This window comes from Hippoglossus stenolepis, chromosome 4 (genome assembly GCF_022539355.2).
Source record: "Hippoglossus stenolepis isolate QCI-W04-F060 chromosome 4, HSTE1.2, whole genome shotgun sequence".
In the NCBI taxonomy this organism is placed as follows: Eukaryota; Metazoa; Chordata; class Actinopteri; order Pleuronectiformes; family Pleuronectidae; genus Hippoglossus; species Hippoglossus stenolepis.
In genome coordinates, this window is record NC_061486.1 from 18,874,017 (window position 1) to 18,892,777 (window position 18,761).

General features: G+C 40.7%; 1 protein-coding gene across 4 annotated transcripts in view; it reads left to right on the plus strand.

Moving 5' to 3' along the window:
• brip1 (BRCA1 interacting helicase 1) overlaps positions 1-18,761 on the plus strand; it is a 40,631-nt gene that overhangs the window by 6,468 nt on the left and 15,402 nt on the right. For all 4 annotated transcript variants that reach the window (XM_035154736.1, XM_035154737.1, XM_035154735.1 and 1 more), the window contains exons 7-14: positions 5,206-5,472; positions 8,809-9,030; positions 9,169-9,368; positions 9,454-9,586; positions 11,488-11,642; positions 11,748-11,925; positions 12,217-12,357; positions 13,294-13,455. In XM_035154736.1, coding sequence (XP_035010627.1) covers positions 5,206-5,472; positions 8,809-9,030; positions 9,169-9,368; positions 9,454-9,586; positions 11,488-11,642; positions 11,748-11,925; positions 12,217-12,357; positions 13,294-13,455 — 1,458 coding nt within the window. The remainder of the gene's footprint in view (positions 1-5,205; positions 5,473-8,808; positions 9,031-9,168; positions 9,369-9,453; positions 9,587-11,487; positions 11,643-11,747; positions 11,926-12,216; positions 12,358-13,293; positions 13,456-18,761) is intronic.

The window sequence follows — 18,761 nt, forward strand, 5'->3', positions numbered from 1 at the left end:
CTTTATCACATTAAGAAACAGTAAACCAGTCTGTGTTTATCCACACAGCTTTTACAATTTGATTTGAGTGGACCAGTTGTGATGATGTTTATTTCTTTCATATCTGAAAATTATTCATTGGCATCTTTTTCAAGACTGACTATCATATATAATCTTTAAAAATGTTTTAAACACTTAATGAGTTATCAAAATAGGTGCTGATATGTTTTTTACTGTTGATCCATTAATCAAATTAACAATAAGTTGTTTCATCTCTTGATTTATTGCAGCACTGCTGTATTGTAATCTAGAATGTACCTTTTACTAGCTGGAGATCATTAACTTACTGCTGAAAGTATCTTGAAGGCTCAAATTCTTGAAAGGTCTCAGGAAAATGTTGATGATTTGGTAGAACAATCATGATGAATCATTTTCAGCTGCAAGTTGAAAGTCTAGCATGTCATTTCAACCCGCTGCTGCACTAAGACGCCACCAAAGCAGGTGCATCAAGTAACATCATGTTCCTTAAGGTATTAAGATGCTCTTTCTGGTCAACAATCAAGGTTCCTGAATTCTCTGCAGGTTCCAGAGACCAACAGGTTACCCATAACCATTACATGTTGAACCATAAACTACTGTGTCGCAAAGCTCACAGGAATGGTTGAACTTTCACAACTGCGTCTAAACCTGCCACAGGTGTGTTGCTTGGATTTACATCTATGGATGACGGGAGGTGGAAAAAGAGGAGGAGGGAAAGTGAAGTCGAAAAAGCGCGTCCGTCTCTGGTTTCCCTGGAGCTACATAACCCGGGCTCTTTTGTCCTGTGAGTGCTGACTGACGGCCTGAATGGAGCCCTTTGAAGCAAGCTCCAGTTTTAATTAAGAGGGTTTGCCTCGCCTGGGCCGCTGATCTGTGAAAGCCACGGGGATAAATATTGAATGGGGTTCACCCGCTGGTTACTGTGCCCGAGGGATAAACAGGTGCTTTGGAGGGCAGATATTTGCCGTGGTGCCTCCCTGCACCGTGTGGTCATATCGGTAGGAAGGGGTGTTCGGTGTCATGTCTTCTGAGGTATTGGCTATTGAAGCACACCCTTATTGGAATGAATTCCAAGCCCTTGAAAGCTGTGGAATGAGGAGCAAATTGGCGTCCAGCAAGAGGCGCCAGTGATACCTAAGTGATCCACTGCCTGCGGCCCCTCGGTGCCCTCTGACTGGCCCCCCAGAGTGTGAGATTTCCATCTATCAGGTGTTGGCAGGGAGAATAGCAACAGAAGCCTACCTGTGAATATTCTGAGGTGTTCAGTAACACCGCTGACCTCTGTTCTGTCAATTCAAGAAAGCTTTGGCCATTGCATACACTTACACCTGGCAGCGTATACCAAGAAATCTGTCATACCTGAAGGAACTTGACAAAACTTAGCATACAGTTACTAAGTAAACCTGTATACCACGATATGGTAAGCCGGAAGAAACTTTACCTTTACTGTACAGTGTACCTGTAAATGCTGGGATAATAGGAAAACACTTCACTCACATAATGTGTTGTTTGATAGATAAATGGCATTGTCATTGCTGGTGGCACCCAAAGAGTAACACCAGTGAAATTGTCCTGTGCTGAAAGAAGCATTATATTCTTGTTGCGAGCTGGTGTCCTGTTTGCCCCTTTTGCCAGTTATCTGCATTCCTTTCTAGGGGTGTCTGCTCTGGGCTGTGGGGCCAAGCTTGAAACCTTGTTGTCCTGGCATCTCAGGAGGCAGGTATGTAAAAGGATACTCTTGTGTCAGCTGTTTCCTGCTGCAGCTTTTGACAAGGGCCTCTATTCATCAGCAAGCTCTTCTACTCTGCCCCTACCCACCCCTTCTTCCCCTCCTGCCAATGAATAAGTAATTATTGGCCATCTTGGAGCAGGATATTTGGATGGCTCTATTTAATGTGGCAGCAGCAGGTAAGGTGATCGGGCCCAGGGCCCAGGCTGTGAAGCGTAACTGTTCCAGAGGAGAAAGGTAACTTGAACTGGTGTTGGGGCCCTACAGCACCTCTGTTTATTTTTCACATGGGCTCAGGGCTCGTTATCCCTCTTAACTCTGAGAGATGGCTCTCTAAGGCTTCTCTCTGGTCTATACTCCACCACACATTGTAATATTTGATGGGGAAACAAGCGTGGAAAATCTGGGCTCGTGGGTAACCGGAGCTACTCATCTGTCATTAGGAGTGCTACCCTCTGATCCCCATCGTAAGTTGTGATGCATGAAAACACATACCAATCATTCTTATGTGGAACCATTCAGGGGATTTTATAGAAAACTTAGAGATGGACCTTTTTTTCAAGCTTGTGAATAAAATTAATTCATCATTAAGAAAAAAAATGATTCTCTGAATCTCTGAAAAAAGAAGCCATAGTGTTTTTACAAAAGTCTGTTACCATGCAGTGGAGACCGTGTTTACCTATTGATCCATCTCCATTTGCTGGAGATCATCAACTGTTTTTCCAGTCAGAAAACAGTGGTTTATCATCAGTCTCCTCTACTGTATTTACACATCGCATAATTAGTAAAATGGCACATTTGAGTTAGTATATGATTTGCTAACCTCTAAGACTAACCAAGCAAAATAAATCAAAAATATACCTGCAAGGAGTGTTCAAGCCCTTTTGTCCTCAACGTGTGTGTGTGTGTGTGTGTGTGTGTGTGTGTGTGTGTGTGTGTGTGTGTGTGTGTGTGTGTGTGTGTGTGTGTGTGTGTGTGTGTGTGTGTGTGTGTGTGTGTGTGTGTGTGTGTGTGTGTGTGTGTGTGTGTGTGTGTGTGTTATATTTTGTTATTGCTACTTTTTTTTTCATGTCAATTAAGCATATTTATATATATAATGTATATACATTAGTACTAGTGCCACTCCTGCTGCTGCTACTACTAATAAAATTGATAATGATATACAGTATTTTACACTTCAGTACCTTTTTATATTATACTTTAAAACCTACAAAGGATATTCAACAGTTTGTCCTATATTCTAAATGAAGTTCTGGATTTGAGAAGCCATGTATGTGAGGCACTGAGTGGTCAAAGAGTAAACCACTTAAAAGAGCACAACACATAAGCAGGATCAGTTTCATAAATGGTGCTGGCTACACTTCACCTTTGAGAAAAAGAATTCACCACGTCACTGGACAGCTAATTATTAGCAGCTACATTTTCCCAGCCACCACAATGGTATCCTATCATCTTTCAGACCCCGAAAAGGTCACCCACTGTAGAGAGAGACAGGACACCTTATGTATGGATGCAAATTCTTTATGCTTCTCCATGTGCATATCAAAAGCATTCAACACAGTCTGTCAAAAAGCTTATTGAGACACAGGATAATGATGATGAGTTGGTAGCGCTCTGTATCATACTGCATTGTAAAGCTGTGTATGCTATGTAGATGTATGTAATATTAAGATGTATGTACTAAATATATATAATACATGTAATATATATATATATATATATTTATATATATATATATTACATACTTTGCGTTTTTGCATACATCACACATTGTGTGATTTGTAAGTAAATGAGGTGTAGGGATTGAATTAATTTATTCCAAGCTTTGATGATACACATCAGTGGCACAAATGATCAATTGTTTGAAAATGTATTAACAGTGGCCTTAAGAATAAGAAAGTGCCACTGTTGGTTATTTCTCATAAATGGGCAGCCAGCCAGCCTTATCATTAATTAAACAATGCACTCTGTGCAGTGATAGTGTGCAGTGGAACAGTGGCTGTTGCAGTATCTGACACAAGTGATTTTACTGACACAGATTAAAACAGCAATATCACTGGCCATTATTCAATGTCATAGCTCAGGAACAGTGGTGATTGTGAGCATACCTCCTCTCACTTGACTGGATGGCAGAGGTGTACAACTGCATGGAGGTATTTCTAGTTAAGGAGTGTTATGTTAAAATTCTTCAACTTAACTATTATTCTATATTTTGTCTATGTATTTAGTTTGAGCACAAAAGCACCACCATTACTAGCTGAGTGACGTTGTGCAAGAACGGAAGCAGACAGCATAATATCTTTGCCAAGGACAATGCTATATGCAGACTGGAGGTATCAGGGATTGAACCACCAACCTTCCAATTAGTAGACGATCGGCCATACCTCTTGAGTCACAGCTGCCATGCATATCCATATAGGTGGGTGTAACTCAAGAGGTAGTTCCAATCGTCTACTTATCGGCAGGTCAGTGGTTAGTTCTGGCTCCTGCAGTCTGCATGCTAAAGTTTACCTGGGCAAGACACTGAACCCTAAATTCAGTGAAAGCCAGTCAGTCAATAAATAGGAACAATGTCAATTTCTCCAAGTGAAGCTTGCTTAAAGGGGACATAGCATGCCCATTTTACCACAAGTTGATATGGTTCCTTGGGGTCTTAATGAAATGTCTGTAACATACTTTGGTCAAAATACCACAAGGATCATTTAAAACACCCTTTTTACCCTGTATAAAACAGCCCTCCACAGAGCGACCTGTTTTGAGTGCCTGTTCCTTTAAATGCTAATGAGCCAGCTCCCCCTCCCCCTCTCCCCCTGATTTTAAACGATATAAATTACATATTTTAGGCCATGTAGGGAGACTTCCAGTTCCTTGTTACGACACAAAACCCAGGAAGCTCAATCGAGTCACTCAAGCATGACGTTTCTGACTTAGAGGAACCATAACAAAACGCGCGAGTGTTTTTTTTCCCAGAGTTTTTGTGTTGGTAGACATGCCAGATACCCACATTAACCTGTAGAAGCACTAACAAAGTGGAATTTGCATGCTATGTCCCATTTAAACAAACACATATTCAGCTCGTTTCGGATTTCTGTCAGCCTGGTTAATTGAGTTTTGCCAGCTGTTGTCCTCTCAGGTCCTCATGAGCTGCTGCTGGTTTGGATGAAAGACATGACCAAACTGGGTTGGTCTGGGTTTCATGAATAGAGTGCTTCAATAGCACCTACACATGGCTCATTTCTCGCATTTCATGTGGATTCCCAGTAAGATCCAATGTTAAGATTCACAAAAAACTTCACTTTGCCTTCAGAATTATTTAACAAAGAATTCATAGAGTCAGCAAAACTGGACGGTGTTATCATAAATGCAAGTTGCTGGTATTATGCCATTCACGAAGATCTGGGACTCAACTGTTCAGGTTAGATATGAACTACCACATGTGTTTATTTTTCTCCATCCAGGCCCCAGAACCCTGCTCCCAGTGCCCATGTGCTTCAGCCAAAGAGAGTGGGAAGGACAAGGATGGCAAAAAGAAGATTCCTAAGATCTTCTTTGGAACTCGGACACATAAACAGATAACTCAGATCGCCCATGAGCTGAAACGCACTGTTTACTCCAATGTGCCAATGACCATCTTATCCAGCAGAGATCACACCTGCGTTCACCCGGAAGTGGCTCCTCATTCCAACCGCAATGAACGCTGCAAGGAGCTGCTGGAGGCCAAGAATGTGAGGATATATGCATGAACACACACACACGCACGTTCTTGCAAGTACTATATATGTAAAGCTAGGCATTCCTTTGGCGTTCACATGTAGAATGCAATTGTTAAAGACAAAGTCAAGGTTCACACTGCAAATATCAGGCCAGAACTAGATTTTAGTGGTCAAAGGTCAGGGTCAAGGTCACGGTCACCTCACAAAGCACATTCTTTCACATTTGCCACAAACCTTCGATTGGAGCAAAAGATTAACTCCCTTGATTTTTGGTAGTCACAGGTCAAGGTCACAGTGGCCTCAAATTATGTTTATGTTTTATATTTTAAGATCAGCTTGAGGGGATGTCTTCAAATTTGGTGCAAACTTTCACTTGCACTCAAAGATGAATTTAAGATTAAATTGTAGTGCCTGGAGGTCAAAGGTCAGGGTTACAGTTACCTCATGTTAATGCGACATATTAGGACTGCCCTTTGGAATGTCATTACATCTGGCACAAATCACTTAAACTCACTGATAAATTGATTAGATTTCAGTGGTCAAATGTCAAGCTCATGGTGGCTTCAAAAATCATGTTTTGGGCCACTTAATTGGGATATCAAGACTGCTTGAGGGAATTTCTTCAACTTTTGATCAGTCGTCACTTGGACTCAACGATAAAGTGATTAGGTTTCAGTTGTCAATGGTAAAGGTTACAGTGACCTTTTTATATGAATCTGGATAAAAAATAATGTAGAAATATGTACACAGAAACTGCACTGGTTGGTGCAGGCATACAACCGCAGTGTGGAAATTCTTCTTTGACTGTAAAATGTCCTGTTCTCTACATTGATTGGTCACATTTCTGGAAAGAACCAATTTTAAGGGATTCTTTCTTTTAATTCTCAAATGTCAATTATGGTATCTGCCACAAAAATCCAGCACACACTACAAAGTTGACATGAGACTTTTATCCTGTGAATGGCCTGTGAATGATATAGTTCATAGCTCAGGTCAGTTCAACCCCACATCTGAAGTGTACTCTTTGAACCAAGGTTGAACCCTCTCCAGCTGTGAAAACCAGCAGCTCATGACACATCCTTTGACCTTTTCAGACACCCTGTAACACAGACCCAAAGGTAACTACAGTACTACCACATAAACCTCCTTCAATGCTGCAGCCTTAGAGCAACAATTATGCTTCCACAATGTCCACAATTGATCAGGCAGGGTCTTTTTAACACACTGAAATGTCAGGAACCATTGAGCCGGCTACACGAGACACTTGTAACCCCCTACACTGTCCTAAAGTTGAGGCGCCTACTGTAATGAGGATAATTAAGCTGTCATTGGAGGTGTTTGCCTCCATGGCAATTGTCTCACTTTGTCATATGAAGTAGCTGGTTGAGTTATAACTCCTCACTGGAGTGGATGTCATTGATGCTCTTGTGTCTTCATCACCTCAGGGTCTAGTCTAGTGAGTGTGAGGTTACTGTGCTGTACAGACACAAAGGGATTCATACACAAAAGCACAGATTGATAGTATTATGGCGTCCTCAGTCAAAACACCTGCTGTCCATTTTAACTGTGCTGTAAATTGTAATGTGGCTGCGCTGGCCATCAATTCTCCTAACTCTCCTGACAACGTGTTCACTGTCATTAAAGTTTCTGCATCATTGTGAGGAGTGGATCGTCTCATTCAGAGATCATCACTATGTGAGGTGGTTATTAAATCCAACCGGTGTACAGTATTTTTGTGACAGTGTCACCTCAAGCTGTTGGATCCATAAAGAACAGGGTGGGACATCTAAAGCAGGTTCCTCTGCTGACAGAGTAATTGGGGCTTAGTACATGAGATGCTGCTTCTTTACACAGCTTTCCTCCCTGTATGAGTGTCAGGACATGTAAACCACTACAATAGCTGGAACACCTGATCCCACGCAGCCTTTCAAATTCCCTGTGTCAACTCTGCTCAATGGGGGATCTAGTCTTAGAAATATACAGTGAATTCAGAACGTACTCATTTTCACTCACATTTGGTTATGTTTTAGCCTTATGTAGAAATTGTTAAGATTCATTTTTGTTTCATCAGTCTACACTCAATATCCCATAACAAAGGAAGATTACTTCGGGTCAAGTCTCCTGGATGGGGACTGTTGGTGGGCTGCCATTTTCAGGTCTCTCCAGAGATGTTGGGGCTCTGGCCTGGTCCTTCACGGACATTTACATTGTCCCTCAGCCACTCCCATGCCTTGGTTTTGTGCTTATAGTCATTTTCCAGTTCAACTGTGACCCCAGTCTGAGGTTCTGAGTGTTTTTATTAAGGATATCTCTGTACCTCACAGTTCTAATGTGTCATAACCAAGGTAATAATGCAACTGAAGACAACTAAGGCTGCACCATAACCAACTGGGTATCTGCAGAGAAGGAGAGAGAGACTGTAAGTGAAGGCCACACTTTATAGACTATGAACACTGGGCCCAGGTGCCTGCAGTTGGCACTGATACTACCTGCTCCTCCCAACAGGAAACCCACATACACACAGGACAAACTGACAGGGAGGAGCAGGAGTTATCACCCCATGGGTCACACCAAGTTTTTAAATTTGAGTGAAAAGTAACATTTAATAAAATAGACATAAATAAACATGGGTCCTTCAATATACATATTATATGTTAAAATATAAATCCCAATTCTTTTGTTATGGTTATTGTAAGTGTTAGTAAATAGGCCTTGTTCTGTATGTGTGTAAGAGACCAGTCAGACATCACTGTTTCAGAGAACAAAGGAGAGCTGTTAAAACATTCAAGCTTCTCTCCTTTTAACTGTTGTCTGTGAGCTTTTGTACAGCTCACTACTTCTCATCAAGAAAGTAATTAACCTTGATTAATTTTTGCTGTTTATTGGGCTTGAAAAGTCCTTTAATTCAATGTTGAAGAAAGTGTGGAAACCCAGATACTTCATTCTGTCCAGCTTTCCTTCGACCCAAATGGTCTCCCTGTACATGCTGTTAAAAACACCCTCACAATTTAAAGCTCTACCATGCTTCACCGTTGCAATGGTATTGGCCATTTTATGAATGGTGTGTGGTTTCTTAAAGATATGATATTAGAATTGAGATATTAAGATTCATGAGCAAAATATTACAACTTAATTTTGTGTTTGTTCTAATTCATTAAAATTTATATTTGGGACATTTTGTCTAAATGTATTAGTTTTGGCTTGTTCTGCCTTTGTCATTCTCTGTAAAGCACAATGGGACATTGGTTCCAATTGTGGTAAATTAATAAAATTAGTTAGTACAATGATTGGTTTATCATTAGACTTTGGTCTAATGTTATCTTGTCTCTATACATTTGTATATTACAGGGTAAGTCGTGCAGCTATTTCCATGGTGTTCAGAGGATGCGGGACCAGAACACTCTACAACTTGTCCATGGGCTAAATGAAGCCTGGGACATTGAGGACTTGGTCGCACTGGGGAAACGGATCCGCTCATGCTCTTACTATGCTGCCCGTGAACTTAGACAGGGTGCCTCCATCATCTTCTGCCCATATAACTACCTGCTGGACCCTATGATCAGAGAGAGTGTAAGTAGATTTTAGTACACAACCATCAGGAAACAAAGAGAGGGAGCAACAGATCAGATAAAATAACAGAAACTAAAGGTATTAACTGCTCCTCCTCCTTTGTGCTTTTCCGCTCCTTTCACTGTCCTCCTGCATCAGATGGAGATCGACCTGGCAGGCCAGATCTTGGTGCTGGATGAAGCCCACAACATTGAGGACTGTGCCAGGGAGAGTGCCAGCTTCACGTTGGACCTCAACAGTCTGCTGACGTGCAGGGATGAGCTGGACAGCATGGTCAAAAGCAAAATCAGAGCCTCCAAACATGAACCCCTCAGAGACTTCTGCTACACCCTGTTCAAGTCAGTATCTATCCTCATATTCAGTAGCTCAGTTGTATATCTATCTTTCATGATTTGAGGAGGAATTGACTTCTTTTTTTTGTAGCTGGATCCAGGAGAGCCAAGGCCTGATGAGTGAAAGAGGATATGAGACTGCAAGTAAAGTCTGGAATGGGAAGGATATACTGGCCATCTTTGACACGCTGGGTATCACTGCAGCGACCTTTGCTATTCTGAAGGTACTCCAAATATCTTTGCTTCTCAAGTAGACATTTGAAGTAGACTACACTCTTAAACACAATTATGAGTGTTATTCACCATTAATTAGTGCAGTGCCTCTTATATGGCTGTTTTGAATGAGCTGTTTGCTTGGACAGTCCGCAGAACCCTGAAGCCACCGCTGCTGCACAAAGAGCTGTTCAACTGTTTATTCACATGTTTGTTCAAAGTTCGGTGAAGCTCAACTCAGCACGCAGAACCTAGAACTTGAGAATCAGTTGTTGTTGCTGTGGTCATAAACGATGTCCGTTACATTGATGAGTCCAAGTCGCCGCTGGTACAGAGCACTTTAGATTTTCAAACTCTTCAAAACCTTTTCTGGAAATCTGATAGGAATTGTAGTTGGTGTAGTTACTGTGTCTCAATAGGAGAATTACTAGTGTTGGTCAAATTGACAGAAAGGCTATAGTAACTGACATAACCTGTCTTTACAACTGTGGTGAGCAGAATGAACAGCACATCCAACACTGAACCTTGAGTCAGAATTCGGAGTCAACAGCTAGAATCCATGGAGCCAACCTGCCTTGTGTCAGCAGTTCAGGCTGGTGGTGGTGTGATGGTGTGGGAATGTTTTCTTGACACACTTTTGGCCTTAATAGCAGTCAGTTAGGGTTTGAATGTATTGTTGCTGAACATGTTCATCTCTTTATGGCCACAGTTAACCATCTTTTAATAATTGCGTCCTGCAGAATAATGCCCCATGTCATAAAGCAAAAGTCATCTCTCTCTTTCATGAACATGACAGTGAGGTCAGTGACCTTCCCAGTCACCAGATGTAGTAGAACAGGAGATTGACAGCATGTTGTTGAATCCATGACTCAAAGACCTGAGGCTGTTTGAGTAGAAAGAGAGGATTTACCAAGTATTCCCTATAAATGGCTGCGTAGGTATACACATATACTACTAACTTTAGACAACATAAATCTAGTTATTTTTACTTTTTAGTTAAAAAAATTAACTCAGTTATCCCCCAACCTTCTCGCTTTTATCGTCTTCAACAGAATCCCATTGTTACTGATGAGAAAGGGGAAAAGACTGGTCCCAACAATAATAGGAATTTACACACTAGTTTTAACTGTACCATTGGTGTGTAATCAGTACTAATATGGCCTCATTAATTTATGGTTAAAGTACTAAGGTGTGAGATTTATTGTTATATTTGAATATGTGTTGCATGTTCTTTGGTTTCAGAAGTTTTCTTATCAACAGTGCTATTTTTTCGTTTTTTCCTGCATAGAGAATTGCGAGGTGGCCACCTCTGTCAAATTTCGTGCCACTTCTGCCTCCCGACAAAATAATGACGCTTCTAATGTGCGGCAGGCGCAAAAATGAAAAACAAAAACGAAACAGATATCGGCGCGTGAAAAAGCAGTGACACACACATAGAAGACATCGACGAAAATGTCAAGAGAGTTGTTGTGTTGTCCAGAAAATCATGTGATCTACGCAGCTACTACGAGTTAACAGATCTATGAGTTAATACGTCACTTCATGCCTCTGCCTGCTGTACGTTGCTGCTCCAACTCATGCCTGAATAATGCGGATTTTGATGCTATTGTGAACACGGCAAACTCTTGGTAAACTGCATAGCAAATTTTCCAAAATTTACCTGCAAAACATGTCTCAAAACGCCTATAGTGTCATCGGACGCGTGTGTAAACACAAACTGGGTAAAAACAACAGAATTTTAAAAATTAGACAATGTGAGGAAAGCCGGAGGAAATGGCGGGGTTTGGCTCTATTGGTTTGGCAGTGTGAATCCCTGCCCCCTGACGGTACCAGCCAGTACCACCTCCGCCTAATTTTTCGCCTGGAAAAACCCTGGATTTGTTTTCACATGTCCACTGTCTTTATGTGACAGAACAACCTGGCAGCAGTGCTGGAGAAGGAGGAGAGGGTTGGTTTCGTTAATGGTAGAGAGGAGATGGTGCAAATCCCAATCATCAGCTCGGCTACCTCCATTGTCCTCAAGAACCTCTTCATGGTCCTGGATTTCATGTTTAGGGACAACTGCAGGTCAGAGACAACCCAAAGAAGTCAACCTTCAGAAATCCTGAATCATGCCAGCTCAGATGCTGATACAACTGAAGGGTTGCTTTTTTGTTCTCTTTGTCTCTGTAGGTTTGCTGAAGACTACCGGGTAGCCCTGCAGAGGAGCTACTCTTGGACCAATCAGGTTCAACCCGATGCTCCTGATGCCCAGGGTTTTTTTGTTCGACCACGCCAGAGACAACGCCAGGGTGTCCGTGTCAAGAAGGAAGTGTTGACACTCAGCTTCTGGTGCCTCAACCCAGCTGTGGTGAGAGGTTTGATGTGGCAGACATTGCCATGTAGGCCACATTGATCTTTCACTGAAGTCTATAGGAAGAAGAAAATAACTTAACAGGCTCTGAAATAAAGGTTACCTGACAAGTGCTGGTAAAATATGTCTTATGATAATATGAATGTCAATGACTATTTACATTTTTCCAGGTTTTTTAACTTCCACTGAGCCACCATCCACCCTTTATGTTAAAAGTTATCATTATGGAATAAATTACAACTAATTGCCCCTCCTGAGGTTGATTGTGTCTGTGTCTATCCCTCCAAGGCTTTCTCTGACTTGAGTGGGCCGGTGCACAGCATTGTGCTGACATCAGGAACCCTGTCACCGATGGGCTCCTTCTCCTCTGAACTCGGGGTGAAATTCTCCATCCAGCTGGAAGCCAATCATGTTATCAACAAGTCCCAGGTTAGTCGCCCATGTCATTAAGCCTTAGTGAAAACACTGCACTGTTTGGCTACACTTCAGACAAATTTTTTGAGTAGGTTTACAAGAACACTGTATAGTGTCGTACTGTAGGAGCGCTTGATTCTTAAACTGTGACTATCATCCACATTAGCCGGTTTGACTCCTAATTATCACTCATACTCAAAGGCTCAGGAGTCAGTAAAATCCCCAAGCTATCATTGTTAGTCAACATGTGGTCCAGGTCTTCAAAAAGTCTTAATCAGAGTGGCTGATTGTTTCAATAGGTGGAACTCTGAAGCAGAGGGTATATCATCTATCCATTATCGATAGCACTTACTATGTAAAGGACCGGGGCTGGAGCTAATCCCAGCTGACATTTGACAAGGGAGCAGACAAATAACCTTCAACTCTCACATTCACCTGCAGTTAATTTAGAGTCTCCAATCTACCCAACAACAAAGATTTTGACAGACAATCTGAAACTTTGTACTTGCGTTTGCTCCACATCTGTCACAGTGCTGCTTCTGTCCAGCAGATGTCACAGTCTAACTGCCTGATAGCTGTTCAACTCATCTGAAGGCCTCGTGAATGGAGTTTTACTGTCTGTTCAGACACTTAATTGGCAGGACAGTAAAAAAGGTGTTTTTGGCACATTTTAATCACTAGAGCCGACTCATGTTAAAGATGCCATTAAATATACGTCACACATAGAAACAGGTGTGTTTCGATTCCAGATGACCAGTCTCCTCACAAACAAAACTTAAACATGTCAACATGAGAATTTGGAACGGTTTATTATGACACCAGGAGGTATTTGTGGCTTTTATATGTTTATATTAACAAATATTTCAGGCAAACATGATCATGCCCAGATGTATTTATTATTTGAGTTATATTGGTAACATCAACCTTAGATTTCTACTGTCCTCTCTTCAGGTTTGGGTGGGCACTGTTGGTGCAGGACCTCAAGGCAGAAAACTCTTAGCCACCTTCCAACATACTGAAACATATTCGTTCCAGGACGAGGTGGGGGCCCTGCTGCTCCATGTGTGCCAGGTCATGGCCAAGGGTGTGCTCTGCTTTCTGCCTTCTTACAAGGTAAATAAACCACACACGTATACTGAAATATGTCAATCTGGTCACTTTGGCCATGCTAGATACTGTTAATGCATATACATGTTGTGGTACTTTTAGAATCACAATATTTAGCTACAGAAGAGTACAGGTGTGTGTGTGTATGTGTGTATATATATATATATATATATATATATATATATATGTGTATATATATATATATATATATATATATATATATATATATATATGTATATGTGTGTGTGTGTGTGTATATATATATATATGTGTATATATATATGTGTGTGTGTGTGTGTGTGTGTGTGTGATATATATATATATATACACACACATATATATATATATATATGTGTATATATATATACACATATATATATATATATTTCAGTTTTGACTTGAATCTTAGTCTTAGCAGTTAAAACAACTGCCCTTCAAAATGTATTTGTATAAAACATTTGGTTCATGTGAAGAAATATAAAGATAGCTTTTGATGTTCACTTGGTAGAAGAACCTGGATGCTGTTGGGCCTTCGTTTGTTGTTTTGATTTTGATTATTCAAATGGGATATCTCTCTCTAGTCTAAACATTTAGTCATTTTTCTCCTCTACAAAGCAGCTTATACTTGTTGCTTGAAAAATGCAGTAAAAACTTTATTTGATCAGGTACAGCTTATATTAATTTCATCAATGTAATAAAATTATACTTTTGCTGAAAATAATTCATCCATTTTATTGAAGTGTTGGTGGACTCTTAATTTTACCACATTTTACCATTGGGAGGAGCTAGAGACCACAGAGTCAATGCTTTTGTATTTGTGTTGACTAATGGCACCCAAAACGAGCACCAGTTTTTAAAGGCTCTGCTGGATTCCAACAGATCCCTCTGCTAAGACAGCGCTGTATGTAACAATAGATCAGCACTAATCAATAGAGGCACTTGTCAGGTTCTTGGTAAATGCCGTCATCCTCACAGAACTGTATCCTCTTTCAGTTAATGAGGGCGATTCTGAGAGCGCACTCGTAGACACTTTGTCCCCCTTTGTTTGTTATGCGTTTTCGTTCATGAATAATTAATGTACACTACAGCTCACTTGTCACATTAGCTTACAAAGGGGCAAGTGGATTTCATTTATTATTGTGTGTTTGTCCACGTTACACGTGACTTTGGTCAGTTAACAGTTTTAGTCAATTAAGATACTGTGAGAAACACAACAACACAAGTGAGTTTATAAAGTCATTAACACATGACTTAACATCTTCCCGTTAAAATGCAGTGAAGCACTCTATGGTGGCAGTGTGCATGGATTATGTCCAGTTTAACCTATTTTAAATTTGAAATGTTTTTAGACTTAAAACATTTCTGCAGTTTTCAGTAACAAAGGAAAAAGTAGAGAATGTCTGAAAAAGTAAATGTGAAGCATATGTTGTTTATTCTTAATCATCTCTACACCCCTCAAATTTGTCTTGGAGGGTCTGTACCACCACGTTGAAAACCACTGTCATAATTTACACAATATACATAAAAGCAGAAACATTCAAGCTATTCTGTTTAAAACCATCACTTTTATGGTGAAGAGTTCTCTGCTGCTTGCTGCACATCAGTAAACTATTTGCCTTGAGTCACGAGCAATAATTTTAAATACATAATAATTTTATAGTTAATCATTTTAAATTTTAAATTTTGAATTTTTCATAAATGTTACAGCAGTAAAAAAGTTTGTTTTTCTTAGCCTAGGTCACAGAAGCTAAGAATTGTTGAAGCTCATGGTTATGAATAGGGCATTTTGCTTATGTTCTACACTCGCATCATATCATTGAAGCCAGCATCACTGATACACTGTTTCGCTGTGATGAGTCAGTGTCATGTTAAGTGGACACGTCATTTTCCATCAAACAGTGGACCTTCACAGTTGTGTTTTGCCCTTGGCTTATTTAGTTTTTGCCTTTGGCATATTTGCATAGTGTCTGTTTGACTTGTATTTCATCGCGTCACTGGTTTGATTTCCCTGCAGTCCTCGGTTGCTTGCTATCCAGTTGCCTTCTCAAACAGCTGATGACCCTGCCATCCAAACTGTGAGGGAAAGCGAACACTCTGGGCCTTGTTCTTTTCTCATTTTACCTTCCTTTTTGTCAGCCTCTGATGTCAGCCGAGCAGCTATGAGCTGTGGGATGTTTTTTTATTATTGATAGCCATGTAGGAGTCTTCTATCTCTCTCAGTGCTGATGCATGAATATTTAATCTGTAGTCAACTCTTGAAGATGAGGAGATGAGGGGAAATGAAGGGCTGGGGTATTAATTGGAGCCCGTGGAGGCCTTCTTGGTGCCGCCGAGTCCCGTCTGCTCTGTAATCTGTGTGTTTGTGTGTGTGTGCAGTATACATAGAGAGGATAGGTCATGTCCGGACACCCTAGTTCAATGTGTGGAGATGATGGCTGTAAAGCCCCTCATACACAGCTGGTTTTGTGACTAACAGCATTTGCTTACCCCCACGTACAAGCATAAATACACAGCAGGATGCTCTGGCACTGTTTACATTGAGCTTAACTATCTTCATGTGTTAGATAGAAATGAGTAATAAAATCAACCAAAATCTGACTTTGGCCAGCATTGTGAATTTGGGGTTTTTGTAAGAAATTAATCTGTTTTACTATTGCTGTGATTATCATTTCCCAGCAATGACCTCTGCGCCCTACAGTCAAATTATTGCAAAGAAAACGCAAACTCTGCTTCTATTTAAAATTCAAGGACACACAAAGTATGTCTGTAATCATGGTCTCACACACACACACACACACACACACTCACTTTCCTGCACCAGTGCTGTGGTTTTGTAGCACTTTAACCTCAACATCCCTTCAGTTAGTGCCCATTAAAATCACAGCGGGCCCTGCCGTCTGGTCCCAGCCGCCAGAGGAATAGACCAATGCTCCACAGGAGAGGGGGACTGATGGTTTATTACAGAAGTGGCAGCAAAAGATGGCAGGCACTACAAGATGCTTTTAAAGGAGATTGAGATAAGGGCCATTAGGTGACGTCGCCTCGCTGTCTGTGTGAAGATGCACCCAATGCTGGCGCCTGAGCTCTGCTGAGCATGTGTCAAATCAAAGTCAAAGCAGACTGCAGGGTGAACACCCACCAACACGCACTGTCCGCAGTTGCCTCAGAGAGAGACCGGTTCTCTGTGTCTGGGAGCACATTAGATTCATAGGTCAATTTGCTCAGTGTGGAATTAACCTCCTGATTTTTTTTTTTTGCTTTTAGAGCAGAGGTGATGTTTTATTTGCGTTTTTACAGTGGAAACTTGAGGGTTACTGCTGGCTGACTAGGCTGCAGCTCATGTTTTCAGACCTAGAGAACACATGTGAAATGGAGCAGTTTTTGTCTTTCAACCACAGTTGCAACATTTTGTTCCTGGCAATGAGTTTGAAATAAAACAGAAAAAAATTTGAATTTTTATTGTGAATATATAGCTTGCACAATAATTGAATAGGCTTTTTATTCTCTACCGTACGTCTGATCATTTCAGTAAAAAAGTGATAGAAGTACACTGATGGCATCAAAATAACTGCATAACTGAAGACAATGCATCATAAAAGAATTAGGCTGCTTATTATTCTGCATTTTTCTTATTGTCTACAAAGAAAGACGAAAAATGAATCATGAATTGATCCCACTAACAAAGCATTGTGTGTGTGTATCCAGTCTGAGCTCGGACATCAGTGCCCAAAAACCATTACAAACACAGCAGTGAGTCACACTGTTGAACTGGATGACCTGTTCCTTCATTACATGAAAGCGCACACAAGTATATTTGACTCAGTCCTTCTACTGCTCACAAGCTTCTTCATTCACAACAGTTTGAAACAAGTTCTATTTACAACTGTCTGACTCATTTCAAGTGTCCACATGTTACAGGAAATTACTGCACTTAAAAAAAAGTGAAACTATGTATTTTTGTGTGATATCACTGATGATTTCGCTCACAGTGGTGCACAGGAAGTGCAGTTTCAAATAAATAGGGCATTGGGGTAGTTTCAGTCTTGTTGAGATTATCGAAAGACAGATTTCTAGATTTGTTTGTATGTAGTCGATACTCAGATTGACATTTGTTATGTTCAATGCATTATACTGACGCCTCTTTTTACAAGTTACAACAGCACAACTGATTGTGAGAGTGACAATTTTATTCACAAATAATTCCAATGTATTTTTTACAGTTGGTTTAGAATAAATGAAATAAAAAACAATAGAAATAAAAAAATAATTTTTTAAGAATCAATGCATATACTTATATATCACTTGGCCGATAAAACTTGACAGATGCGAGCCTTCCACTAAAGTATCAGCATTTGTTTGAAGACAATTTTTATTTATGGAATAAGCAATGCAGAAGAGATGTACATTCATGTTCACATTTTACATAGGAAATATTTTTATTCAAGTCCTATATATTTGGTTGTGTTTGTGTTAATGGTTTGGTAATGACACCATAGAAATCAATGTCAAATCTTTTTAAATGTATGTATTGGTATTTAAAATGTTTTACTCCCTAATATCGGTATCATCAGTACATAAAGATCTGTATTGGTTGGGCTCTAAGTGACAGTCATTTTCAAAGCATACCCTTTAAATTCAACTCAATAAAATAATTCAATTTCTTTAAATAAGGAAGTAAACTCAGTCATATCAGTGAGCATCTTTATCTCTGGGCAGCAGGCTGGGTTTTTGCAGTGTTCTGTTGTCGTCACCAGTACAGCTGGGATGTGTAGAGCAGAAGACAAGGGAAGAGTGGCAGGCCAGAGGTGGCAGGTGGCTTCTTGCCACCAGCCTTGGCGTGATGGTTGCTGTGATATTTTGGAACTGAATAATTTACAACGCAACAACACGTCTCCCCTCGCCACTGCGAAATGTGGCTCCTAACGGCATGTTTCATTAATGCCGTCGCCTCTAAACCCCTTCCATAATTCAGCAGGCACTAGAGGAGCTGCAATGTGTCGCCACACAGCTCACTGACACCGGGGACACAGGGAAGGAGATAGAGAGAGGCCGGATGCCGAGGAGGTGAAAGATGGGTAGATTGGGGTAAGGGAGGGAGGGGAAGTACAAAAGTGCGAGAAAGACTACAGTTCACTGCTTCTATCTGGTTGTTTCACCGCCCTGTCCCAATTGGCAGAAAAATCTGGCCCACTTTACTGTGTCACCTACCATGCCTAGAAAGGACAATAAATTATTCACACTCTGTTGTGCCCTCACATGTGCTAAATGCTGCTCATTCCCAGTTAGGCTGCCTTGTAACTTTACTTCCGTAA